Raw genomic sequence first — 14,024 nt, forward strand, 5'->3', positions numbered from 1 at the left:
GGGAAAGAAATCGCATGTTTATATTAGATCTGTGTATTAAGTGACAGCAGCATAATATACAGTACCTACTGCTGTCTACGCTGTTAATCTGACCCAAACAATAAAATAAAAACAGAAATCACTCACTGCTCTTGACCGAATAACTTCTATAGCTTCAATAAGAAGACATTTCTAACTTGAATGCTGCATTTAAATGATCTAGCGTGAAAATAAACATGACGGTTGTGTGCGGCTCACTCAGGGCGGGGTCTTTGCCAGTGTTGCCAAGTCCGCGATTTTCCCGCGGAATTAGGCTTCTTTAACACTATTGCCGCGGGTTGTTTTTCATGTCCGTGGGTTGAAGCGCCCCCAATAATTTGATTTTCAGCCCCTGGAATGCAAATTTTACTGGAGGAACCCCGCCGAAAAAAGTTTTTTTACCGGGGAACCCCACTTGAAACGCAATTGGGCTAGTTTTGGGCTAGTTTTGAGTAGCAATTGGGTGGGTTGTGTTGTGAAAACCTGGCAACCCGGGTCTTTGCAGTCAACAGTCGTGGGCGGGGCCTAGAGCTGCACGATTAATCGTTAAAAGATCGCAATCTCGATTCAGACAACCACACGATCTCATTTCTAAATGACAACGATTCTCCCGTGTCTATTAAACCTTTGAAAAAGTCTTACCGGATCATTCAAATCTGCGTTCGCACTGCCTCTGACACACAGAGAGCAGTTACCATGTTTGGTTAAGAAACAGCCTCACAAACAGTCTTTTGAACTACACAGTATTATTTCTGTCGTACAGTCATTCATATCATCACAGAAATACTGGGATGAAAGTTTATAATTCAGATATAAACATTGATGTCTATGGTAGCGCGACCAAAATAGAGCAAATCCGCGTTTGAAAGTAACTGCCACATAACGTTTGTGTCGATTGCATTGTTTCGCCACTAGGTGGCGAAAAGTGACTTAAAAAATGTATAATTGAATGAATCATTTATTCAAGAGAATCATTCAAAAACGCTGATTCATCCAGTAGGTTTATGAGTGAGTCGTTGAATCATTGATTCAAACAACTTTTTCATAATTTTAATATTAAATTGAAGTATTAAATATATTATATTTTAAATACATATACACTACCAGTCAAAAGTTTTTGAACCGTAGATCATGTGACACTGAAGACTGGAGTAATGATGCTGAAAATTCAGCTTTGATCACAGGAATAAATTACATTTCAAAATATATTCAAATAGAAAGCAGTTATTTTAAATAGTAAAAATATTTCACTGTATTACTGCTTTTGCTGTATTTTGTATCAAATAAATTCAGGCTTGGTGAGCAGAAGAGAATTCTTTAAAAAACATAAAAAATCTTACTGTTCAAAATCTTTGGACTGGTAGTGTATATTAAAATGGTTAATACTTCATTCAAATTAATGAAACACTTTTAAATAGACTGCAGCAATCATATTTTGCCGCACATTATTTTGTTTAGTTCAGAATCGTGGGAGAATCGTGATCTCTATTTGAGACAAAAAAAATCGTGATTCTCAATTTATCCAGAATCGTGCAGCTCTAGCGGGGCCTGTACAATGTGACGTCACATTTCACAGATTCTGCAAACGTCTTGCTCTGAGACACTGCTTATGATTAATGGGGATTAAAAAAAAGGAGCGGGTGATTTTTTATTAAAATAGGGTGGCTCTGTACACACATTGCCAACACACATTTATGTTCAAACAACATCTAAAAGTGAATTTTGCATAATAGGTTAATGATTGTACTTGACCAAATAGAAGTTTGTATGTTATTTTGATAATTGTGGAGCCTTAATAATGAGAGTTTCTTATTAAATTATTAACATGAGTACATCACTGTCATATCTGTAAAAGAGTGCATCGTGTGTGGAAACCCTTGAGTTCTATGATTTTTTATTTTTTTTTGGATAAACATCCTAAAATGTGTGCATCCACAAACAAGTCATAAAATCTCTTCTGAAAGCATTTGATCACTGACATTCTTATATCCATTTACGCAAGACCAAATGCTCTAAAAATTGAATTTTCCAGACATAATTGCAAACATTAAACTTATGTGCATGCGCTATTCTTCGTCCATATTTTTTTTTTTTAAACCTCCGTTTCCATTTGCAACTCAACTCGCATTATAATGAGACCGGTTTGTTGTCTGAAAAGTGAGCGGGACCGGGATCAGCAACCATCTACGGACACCTTGGCAATTGAATTGCCATTGGCTAGTAATTTTTTTAGTTTACTCGCCAGACTGATATATATATATATATATATATACACACACAGTCGTGGTCATGTGTGTGAATCCTCACTTTGGGTGTAAGTGCATCAGTCTATGCCTTGATATGAGTCATCAAATGATGAGTCTAAAAAAGGTTGTTTTTCTCACTGTAAATGTATACAGGCACCCTATCAGGCTTTCATGGGCAGTTTAATGATACATTTGACAGCATTTGCTCATGTTTGTGCTCAGAAGGATTTTTTAGAAGGCTTGCATCTGTATGTGTGTGTGTGTGTGTGTCCTTTAGACCCCATTGCAGAGCAGAACTGAAAGCTAATTCTCTTTGCCTTTCTCTCACTTGAATGTCTGGCAGTCTCTCAAACGAGGACATTCGCATCACCCTGGTGCCATTTTGGAGAGTATCAGCTGTACTAAACAACGTATGCTGTTCTGTGTCAGCTACGTCTCGCGGATCAAAAATATCTTAATTTGTGTTCCAAAGATGAACAAAGGTCTGTGTGTGTTCACTACTCATTGCTGTGTGTGTGCACTTGGATGGGGGAATGCAGAGCCCAAATTCCGAGTATGGGACCACCATACTTGGCTACACGTCACTTCACTCGCTTTTTCACTTTTTGCACTTCTTACCACTAGCAGCGCCATCTAGTGGCTGTGTGTGGGACACCCTTAAAGGGATAGTTCACCCCAGAATAAAAACTGTCATCTTTTACACACCCTTGTCATAAGAAATTTGTTCATCTTCGGAGCACAAATGAAGATATTTTTAATGAAGTCTGAAAGATTTCTGTTCCTCCATTGAAAGACTGTTCACCCCAATCTCTGATGCTTCAAAATGTTCGTAAAGAGATCAAAAAATAAATTATATGAATTGAGCGATTTAATCCAAGTCTTCTGAAGGGGCACAGTCACTGATGAACAGATTTAATGTATGCTTTTAATCAAATATAAACATTGATCAGCAAACTATGTTTACAGCATTCAGAAGCTCAAGCATGCTTGCTTGGCATGGAGGAACCAGTGAGGTTCATTCTCGCGTGTCATGCAAGTATAGTTGAGCTGATTACATGTTTATATCTGAATAAAAGCATGATCATATCTCTTCAGAAGAGATTAAACTGCTCGGTTCATATGGATTTATTTTCTTTGCGAACCTTTTGTTAACCTATATTTCTCTTTATGGACATTTTGAAGCAACAAAAGAGAAGCTTTAAGGCCTCCCTGTGATTTTCTGTCAAAAAACTCAATGTTTTAGCATTGAATAAAGCAAATTAATTCTACTATTGTTTTATAAAAATAATTTTTTCAAAATACTTGTGTTTTTATTGTACAGTGCAGTGTATTATTGTAATAGTAATTTTTTGGGGTTTTTTTGTTATAAAAGTAATAAATTATATCGTATATATTTATTTATTTAATGCATTGAATTAGTTGTATTAAATGTTTAAATATTTATTTTTAATATGATTTATTAGGTGCAAAAAATGTAGGTAAAATTTTAAATTTGAGCATTTAAATTTAATGTGTTTTAAATGCATTTTTTTTGCATACTTCATTAGATAATGATAATAATAATAAAAAATTTATACGTTACATTTGTGTTAATAAAGGTTTAAATATTTATTTTAAATTTGATTCATTTTTATTTAAAAATTACAAATAAAAAAATCTAATATGGAAATGTAATGCCTTTTTAAATGCTTTTGCACAATCCATTAGTTAACAAAAATGATAGTATTAAAAATATATTTGTTTTATTAAATGTTTAAATATTTATTTTAAATCCATTATGTATTTATTTATTTACTTAAAAATCGTAATTAAAAATAAAAATTGTATGCGTTTTTATTTGCATTTTTGCGTACTTCATTAGAATAATAAAATATTACATTTGTTTTATTAAATAAATGTTTTTATATATCTATTTATATAATTTTATTTATTATTATCATTATTATTTTTTTTATCATGCTGCATGCTGTCGATTGCTCATGGGCAAATCATGCCTCACAAAACTTGTTTCTATTTTCAACCTTGGTACAAATGATGTGTTAGCCCTGCTATGGGTGCCAAAACATTTAATGTTGAAGTGCTTTGATTTCGCCAGGAGTACACAACCTGTATTAGCCCTCTTAGATCAAGCCCTATGGCTAGGCAATGATTGGAGATGCTGGGTACATGCACATCTATTCCATGTTGTTTTTAAATGAGTCTTTTTTTCAAACAAGTGCTTGTCAAAGCTTCTCTTTGATCGTTGCCTGCTCTTGAGCCAAATCCATTTTAATTCTCCAACACACTAGTGGTCATAGTGACAGACTGCTCTAAGAAAAACACGTCAGAGGTCTAATTTAGGCATTCTGGATAAATCTTGCCCTTTAATATTGGTCTGGGACCAACTTTCCTTGTATGAAATGTTTAGCCATCAGTGTAAGAAAACTGTGTGGTCTCAGATTTGATTCTTCCTCTTATTTAGTCTTGACGCGTCTTTGAGCTTTGTGCTTGTGCAACAGGTCAGTCCGTCTTGGATAATAAATGCGATGAGCATGCATTAGGCAGTGGGTCCATAAACTGATGTAGAACATCGATGCCCGATAACCTTGTCATATATCAACACAGAGGGCATGAAATCAATGGTGCAATTCGCAATGGATGCATTATGCTGCCCCCACACCTAACATAACAAAGATTTAGTGCATTACTGATTTAAATTCACCTCCAAACATCATTGTGGTCTTTTTAAATATTGAAATGGTGTAAGTCTTCATTATCAATTAGAAAATTGCCTTTCAACAACACAGGAGCCACATATTACATTTAATATATATAAAAACATTTAATTCAATGTCTGTTCATTTTCATTAGAAAAAATGGTAATAATATACAAAATTTAGTTGACTAAATGTTTAAATATTTATTTTTAATATTTAAAAAAATCATTTTTAATTTTACTAAATGTTTAAATATTTATTTCTTAAATTTAATTTAAGTGCAATTTATATCTCTTTATTTATTTAAAAAATAAAAACAATTAAATTTAAATTGCATTGCCTTGTTCATTTTGCACACTTAATAATAATAATCATCATCATCATAATCATAATAATATCACAATAAAATTAATAATAATTTTTATTTATGTAATAAATATTTAAATGTTTATTTTTGTTTTTATTTATTCAAGGCTGTTAAAACTTGCATTTTTGCACACTTCATTAAATAATTATATTGTACTACATTTATTTTGCTAAATAAATGTTTAAATATTTATTTTAAATGTAATTTAAGTGCAGTTTATATAATTGTATTTATTTATTGAAAAATGTTTATATGTTAATACATATAAACATATTTAGTTTATTATTAATACATATTTTTATGTTTGTTTAATATTTTATTAAGTTTTATTTGTATTAATACATAATGAGCTAATAAATTAAATATATTATATAATTAAATATATTTTTTGAAATGTTTCAGTTGTTTTTTTTTTTTTTTATACAGTTTGAACACAATTTTTACAAATTTTTCCTTTGTTTTATTCACTACTTATTTTACTGTTTATTTGTCACAATTCACTTTTTGAGTTGTTTTTGCTTTGAATGATAAATAGAGTGAGATTACAGCGCTTGGCATATCACAGGTTTGGTAATGCTGCATTGGCCGCCCTAGTCTTTTGACCCACATGCGCTTGTGAAACGGTTACCCTTGTGTTCTCTGTGTCAATAGTGCTGACGCAGATTCCTTCTGTATGAAGGAAGCAGTCCTCTGTACTAAAAGCGTAGATTTAAACGCTTGTGTTTCAAACGCATGAATTAGTTCCATTCATTATAGCGTGCATTGGCACAAACCTAGCAGCGCTCGTGTTGTTTTGTATCTCGTTTGCCTTTGTGCTGGCTCGTATTATCGAGTTAAACTCAGTTTGGTCTCACTCCTCCAGTCCTGTCACGGTCTTGTGTATGATTCATTGGCTTCTTTTTTGGCTCCTTTATTTACATGATAAACAATCGACCATCCCCTCTCTTCCATCTTCCATCTCTCTCTCTCTTACCCTCCTCCTCTCACTCTCTCTTTCTCCGAGCGAGCTCTCAGCTCCCGACTCTATTTATAGCACAGTCCTGCCCCTCCCCTGTCGCTCGCCAGCTATTTCCAGCAGCCTGAAGCAGCTCCAGTCTGTTTGTAAACTCCACGTCTCTATACCTCTGCTCTCCCGTTCGCCTCACCCAGCGGGTGAGGGTGCAGAGATTCGGCTTTGAACAATTACACAAAAGCAACACAGTCGCACTAAACGGAACAGTCGGACAGTTCAGTTGCCATTCATCAGGAGAGTGACTTGTGTGCTGTGCTGTAAGCGTGGACTTGTACGGAGAGGCGAGGGGAAGGAAGGAAAAGAGGGACTGGCAGGCAAAAATCTCCCAGTGATCTACTTTAGTGATCGTCTCTCCGGTTCTGTCGCTTTTATCTCATCCCGTCGCATTTCGTCATGGGGAAGTCGCTCTTTTGGAGTCCGCCGATACCACATGCGTGACTTCAGACGTTTGCAGGATACAGGCACGCTCAGACCGGGGTCTTGGATACAAGCCACATTTGGACTTGTCGGTGTGAATTAGCAGTTTGTTTCTGACATCGACAATTAGACAAGAAGGTGATGTGGTGTATGAATAGACTCGTTTGTGTGGCTGTAAAGCTGCTAGTTTGAGTGAACAATTTGAGGATTTGTCTACAGTGTTTCCTTTCACGGATACCTGTTCTGATTGCATTTGTTTATTGAAAAAAAATGTTGTTTTTTTTAACCATGGATCTAACGGGCAAAGCGATTTTCGATTCTTTGCATGCATGTACCTTTTGATAAAGGAAGTGGTGCTTTTTCCCCCTCTTCCTTCAAATGTGTTTGCATATTTGACTTTTTTGGATGGAGAGTGGGTTGGCATCTCCTTTTCCATGTTAATTAGTTTTTGCATTAATTGAGTGGCGATATTTCGAGACTGGCATGCTTTTGAAGCCAACCGTACCGGGACTGTGCGCGATGTTGCAGACAATCTATGAGACCGAATCCTGCTTCTCTTCAGACAGCACGTCCGGCAGAGAGCGACACGTGGAGCTGCTTTCTCAGTCCAGAAGCACCAGCATGCCCAGCACCGGTGAGTTGAAGAGCAGCAGATGCACAAGCGCAAGCGTGCATGAAGAAACGTGTGTTGTTTTGAAAAAGAAAGAAGGGTGGGAGGTAGAAACGTGTTGGCATTGCCTGCAATTGAAGCTTCTTTGTCAAACGTTGTTGATGTTTGTTTGAAAGAACAACAGTAGTGCTGTGGCTACATCTTGACTTTGTTTTGTCTGGGTCAAACTCTGTTTGGGTAAAACCACGAGGGTCATAGTGTTAACCTGGATTGGGCATCCTTAAACAAATGTGGCTGCTTTTCCTTTACGCAGTACCACAATCAACGTCACTCTTTTGCACATTTTCTCATTGCATTCTCCTAGGCTAGTTAATCTTTTAAGTTTAAGTTAATATGGTCAACCTTGTGGTTTCGAATGCTCTTGTAAGTGTTAAACCCGGTAGACGCAAATGTGTTGTGTCAGTTGCAAAATGACCATTGTGACTTTCAACTTAAGGACTTGACTTTCAACTGTTTTTTTTTTTATTGCACTTTAGTTTCCGGTGTCTTTGTTTAAAGGGATTTAAAGGGATAGTTCACCCAAAAATGTAATTTTTGTCATCATTTACTCACCTTAATGTCCTATCCAAACCTGTATGAGTTAATTTCCGTATGTTGAACACAAAAGAAGATATTTTGAAGAATGTGGGTAAACAAACAGTTGCTGGTAGCCATTGACTTCCATAGTGGGGGGAAAATAGTCAGTGGCTACCAGCAACTGTTTGGTTACCCACATTCTTCAAAATATCTTCTTTTGTGTTCAGCTGAAGAAAGAAACTGATACACGTTTGAAACGACTTGAGGGTAAGTAAACGATGATTGAATTTTCATTTTTGGGTGAACTGTCTCTTTAAATACTGAGTAATGTTAATTAACAGCATGTACTTAAGGTAGGGTTGAGGTTAGGATTAGAGTTTGGTTTAGGGGTTTTGCATGTAATTATACATAATTTACTGTTATTTAGGGCTGCACGATAAATCGCATGCGATATTTGACGAGCTGCGCAAAACCACGTTCATATTCGCGCGATTTTTTGCGCAGCTCGTCAGTGAACAACGGCTCTGTGTAGTTAATGCTGCTCAATGTGAAAGCACGCACGTGATGGAGATTTACCGCTGATTACAGAACCGGCTTTCTGACAAGATGCGCGTTAAATATCACATGCGATTTATCGTCCAGCCCTACTGTTATTACTATAGTAAGTACATGTAACAGGGATACTGTAGAATAAATTGTTACTGTTTTTTATGTTGTAAGATGTTTAAAATGATATAATTTGGTTCCTCAGAGTTTGAGAGGCTCTCAGCCTTATTTTGGCTGAGTAAACTTGTCTCTCATCCTTGTCAGAAGTGACGTCAACATTCCCGTCAGAGCTTTGTGAGGTTCGGCCATCTCTCACCTGCGCTTGAATCAACACAGAGGAATGACTATAATACAGTGTGTGGGTGTGCAGCCGCTTCCTTTCCTTGCACCGGGGCCTGTTTATCTGTCAACTGTTCAAATAGATAGATACGCTGTTATTTTCGAGTCATTCACCTCTTTAACTGTAAAAGGAACCGCTTCGTACTGGTTTGAAATTTATTAAGGCAGTTCTCTGTTGATTTGGAGTAACAGTTAGACTGAATGTGTTACTGTAAGGGTTCAGTCTAGTGTTGACAGTGCTATCCAAGAAAATGAGAATTGTATTACTCCATCCGGACAGCCGAATGCCTCACAATCTGCAACAAACAACTGAAAACTCATCTCTTCCGTGAGCATCTAACTGCCTCCTCTTAAAAAAATAAATATTATAATAATAAAATATATATAATAATACAATAATAAAAATGATATGCCTTCACTTTTTCTATTCTCTTATTATCCTTTATCCCTTCCTTTCCTAGCTTTTAATGTTTTGAACGATGACTGAAACTTTGTATAATGGGCACTTCTCGTGTTTATTGCCATCTTATGGTAAATCGCTTGTTGTATTTCTAACTGTAAGTCGCTTTGGATAAAAGCGTCTGCCAAATGAATAAATGTAAATGTATTTGTATTGTATTCTTCTTAATGAAGTACTACTGAGTTGACACATTGTTTTGTGGTTACGAATAGATTTTTGAAGTGGAGAAAAGGAAAATCCTTCTCTTTTCCAAACCCCTCTTGTGAAAATAGACTGTTGTTCACAACTTTTCACGGCACGTACCATGATCATGTAGTCAGCACTCTGAGAGCATAATCACACAAAATCCTAAAGGAATGTGTACATGATTTCCATTGGAATGTCTAGCTCTATTTGGAAAAAAATAAAAATCCTCTTTAAGATTCCTGTAAGATCCTACTGAATTAACTGATATTTTTGTTGTTGTATTGGAATAATGTTCCTTCATGGCAAGAAATCGGAATTTTAAAATCCTAAACTGTTTGTTTACAAAATTTTATTCCACTGATAATCATTTTGGTAACTTACATTTGTTTACACTAGTTAATGCATTAGGTATTATGAACTAACAATGAATAATACTTCTACAGCGTTTATTAATTAGTTTATGTTAATTTCTATTGATCAAAAATACAATTAAAACAATAATATTGTCAAATGTTATTAGAATTTAAAACAAATTTTCGATTGGAATATATTTGAAAATGTAATTTATGTTGTCTGTGATGACGAAATTAAATTTTCAGCATCATTACTCCAGTCTTCAGTGTCACATGATCCTTCAGAAATCATTTCTAATATTCTGATTTGCTGCTCAATAAACATTTCTTATTATTTCTTAAAATGTTGAAAACAGCAGCTTTTTATTTTTTGTGTAAACCATGCTAGATTTTTTGTCAGGATTCATTGATGACTAGAAAGTTCAAAAGAACAGCAATTATTCAAAATATTTTTGTGACTGTAAATGTCTGATCAACACTCACTTTTGATCATTTTTGCTGCTGCGCCCGGGGAGCAGTTGGGGGTTCGGTGCCTTGCTCAAGGTTCTCACCTCAGTCGTGGTATTGAGGGTGGAAGAGAGATCTGGCCAAGACTCGAACCCACAAGCTTTGGGTTACAAGTCCGACTCTCTAACCATTAGGGCACGACTGCCCCGAAGTTTGTGGCCAAATGAGTACAATAGAGTGCTGACATGTCTAATTGTCCCAAAGGAAACATGACACTCATCCACATCTGCTGTAACACATCATGTACAGCATGTGTCCTGATTATGCAATACAATATATAGGTAGCATTGGGGTTTGCACAATTATTGTGCTCGTCTAGACATATGTCTGCTGCAGAACATTCTGTGAAATATCCAGCCGGGAGGTGTCTGACATATTGATGTGATTTTGTTTAAAGGGGTCATATGATGCGATTAAAATTTTTCCTTTCTCTTTGGAGTGTTACAAGCTCTTGGTGCATAAAGAAGATCTGTAAAGTTGCAAAGACTAAAGTCTCAAATCCAAAGAGATATTCTTTATAAAAGTTAAGAGTCAACCACGCCTACCTAAAACGGCTCGTTCTAACACCCCCCCACATACCTACGTCACTATCTGGGAAGATTTGCATAACACCGCCCAAATGTGCACGCAAAGAAAGAAAGCGTGGTTTCAGGAACAGCAGTTTTCAGACCGATGAGCTTTGTAAAAATCGACGCGTTTCAGAAAGGCGGGGCATAAAGGGAGAAACAATAATGTACATTATGTGGAAAATAATGTGTTTTTTGAACCCTAAACCGCATAAACACATTTCATTACACCAGATACACAAAATAATGTTCTTTTTAGCAACATCACATGACCCCTTTAAGCACACACTTTTGAATTTGCAAACTCTACAAAAAATTTTCTGATATTGGTCCAAAAATAGTGCACCATTAAGTGCTTTATGATTGAGGCCAAATGAGTTCCCCTGGAACATTTCTTTTCAGATTTTGCAAGTTACGACAAATTTACAGGATAAGCTGAGCTGATCTTCTAAACTTGCTGAACTGGGATCGAATCATTATTAGTCGATACTCCCTGAGGAGGTTTTTAATTAATTATACCTGCGTTATGTAATGGAAAAAGCCTTGCAACATCATGCTGAATCATTATGGATTAGGTGGATTGCAGATTTGATGACTGACCAGTGGCTGCTTGTCCGAGCTTTTATCTGACTGAAAATATGTGACTGTAAAACAGCCCTAGAGAATAAAAGAACACTTTAGAATGTAACTTTAAACTGTTGAATTCAAAAGGAAGAAAATCCCTGCTAAGATTAAACGGCTGTGATTGGAAAGAAATTCATACCGTTGAACCTCCTTTGTTCTGTAGTCTGTGTTTAAACTGCGTAGCAGAAATATAGACTTTAATAGCAGTTTGTATTGTGTCAGTCACTTCAAACAAAAGCAAAGAACAGTATCTTTCAAATCAGTGACTGAAACTGCCAACACTGGAGCCAAAACATTGCATAAATGCATTGAATCAGGTGCTGATTTATAAATCAATGGCATGGCTTTGACATAAAGATGTCACGTCCAGATGCTGGTGGTCCCCTGACTCACCTACACTCTTTAGATGCTTTAGATATGTTGTCATTTATGTTCCTCTGATAAAGCACATATTAATATCTCTGGCAAATTTCCTAAATGTCAGTGCAGCTATATCAATATTTTTTGGTGAGAAATGGGACATGCAAACAATGCTACATCAATGATGGGTGGCATGTTGGGCATGCACGTGGCATCTGAGTTATATGCCAAAACTAGCTAATAGATTTAGCCAAACAGTCTGGGATTGTCATGCAAGACCTTTAGGCCATCCAAGGCCAATAGATGGTCATATGCAAAAGGCCCTGACTCAGTGTTAAAGTCTATGTGAAACACTTAAGTGCTATGGTAGCAACCCATTGGACTTCTGTAATCTTTTGTTTTTCTTGGATATTAAACATTTATTTTTATCTGTCTTTATGTTTGTTTGTTTTTTTCTGATGGCTTACAAGTAGGGATGTAACGATTCACTCAACTCACGATTCGATTCGATTCACGATTTTTTTTTTTACAAAATGAGATTAAGACAAATTATAAATTAAATGTGTCCTTTTATTATTGCTTGGACAAAATGTTGCACGTTTCTTTGTGAAATTGAAATATAACACTATATTAATATACTAATATAGCACTTGTAGCATATAATTACTCTTTTGTTGGTTTTGATTGCTTCTATTGTCCTCATTTGTAAGTCGTTTTGGATAAAAGTGTCTGCTAAATGACAAAACTGAAATATAATGTAAATGTAAATAACAAAACTAAATTGAAATTTTAAAACAAGCCCCAAATCAAATAAATAAGTAACACAAATAAAATAAATCTCTTCATATAAACAAACTAAGGCTTTGTCTGTGCTCTTTCCATGTAAAATTAGAGGCAACCACTGCATTTTAATCATGATCCAAACAAAGATGCTGCATACATGCAACATGAGCAGTTTTTAATTTAAATTAGATTGTATAATTTCGAAATTTGAAGCAAAAACAGAATGGTTTAACAGTTTTGTGAAACTATGCATAAAAAATATCTGCATGAAACAAACAGCGGACAAACTGAATGAGACGCAGATTCACTCTCTGCCAGCAGGTGGCGCTGAAAGCGTTTCCTTGGTTTCCACTGTAAACAAAGCAGCGCTGCACTTATGAACTTTAATATGCATTATACAGAGGCAAGATGAAAAGAAAAAAAACCATCTAAACTTTTCTAAAGACAGTAAGTTCCCCTCTGACATGCATTCATATAAACTCCCACCCCTAACTGAATCGCGATTTGTTTAGCATCTCAACCGATTTGAATCGTCACGTATTTGAATCGGTTTTCAACCGGCTTGCGGTTAATCGTTACATCCCTACTTACAAGTTGGGCCAGTAGTTTAGATTTTTTAGATTTTTCCAACATTTTCACTAGTCCCACCACCAAAGAATGATACATTTTTATTTTTAGTAATATTTGTAATATTTATTATTTCATTTTTTGCAACAAGCTGCAAACGATACACCTATAAATTAGCCACATTAATAAAACACACTATTGCTGGGAAACTTATTGGTATGTAGTTTTTAACACATTCTTACTAATGCTTTCATTTATGCTTCAGAAGGGAGCAGTGTGGTTGGAGTGGAGGAGCTAAAAAGTAAGATGGATTGATGATGTCAGATGACAAGGAAAATCGCTTCAGACTAGAGGTCTACACGGAGGACCCGAGACCCGAGGACCCGGGACCCGAGCCGGGATCCGTACGGGTTCGGGGCTATATTTTAAATGGTCAGCCGGGTCCGGGTCGGGTCCCAATCTATTACTTCGGGTCCCGGGTCTGTTTAACATTGTGTGTAATACCCGAGTAGATTGGACTCGGAGAACACCCGGCCGTTATCAGAGTCAGTCAGTGCTGTGCGTGTGTTGTTTTGTAACTTTCAACTTGTAAAATTAGGATGAGAAAAGTGTGAGTCGATAATTTGAAATAAGGTGGAAAAAAAACAAAAACACGAGTGACGTCATCAGAAGCAGGGTGGGCGGAGTTAATGCACACGCACGGTGATAATGGATACCTTCATGAGTGATGTGAGTTATTATTGATTATTTTTTAAATAATATTATGAATGAACCGTCTTGTTGTTATATCT

The 14,024-nt window shown here is 35.9% G+C and overlaps 1 protein-coding gene across 3 annotated transcripts in view; it reads left to right on the forward strand.

The window, feature by feature from the left end:
* The window catches only part of LOC107711286 (histone deacetylase 5-like), an 80,408-nt gene that overhangs the window by 25,671 nt on the left and 40,713 nt on the right, over positions 1 to 14,024 (forward strand). For 2 of the 3 annotated variants that reach the window (XM_016516256.1, XM_016516257.1), the window contains exon 1: positions 6,055 to 7,390. The exons of the other annotated variant lie outside the window; for it this stretch is intronic. In XM_016516256.1, coding sequence (XP_016371742.1) covers positions 7,240 to 7,390 — 151 coding nt within the window. In that variant the 5' untranslated portion in view covers positions 6,055 to 7,239. Of the gene's footprint in view, positions 1 to 6,054; positions 7,391 to 14,024 lie in introns of those variants that run through there. 3 annotated transcript variants of the gene reach the window in all.

The sequence above is a fragment of the Sinocyclocheilus rhinocerous genome, unplaced genomic scaffold (genome assembly GCF_001515625.1).
Source record: "Sinocyclocheilus rhinocerous isolate Xijiao unplaced genomic scaffold, SAMN03320098_v1.1 scaffold268, whole genome shotgun sequence".
NCBI lineage: Eukaryota > Metazoa > Chordata > Actinopteri > Cypriniformes > Cyprinidae > Sinocyclocheilus > Sinocyclocheilus rhinocerous.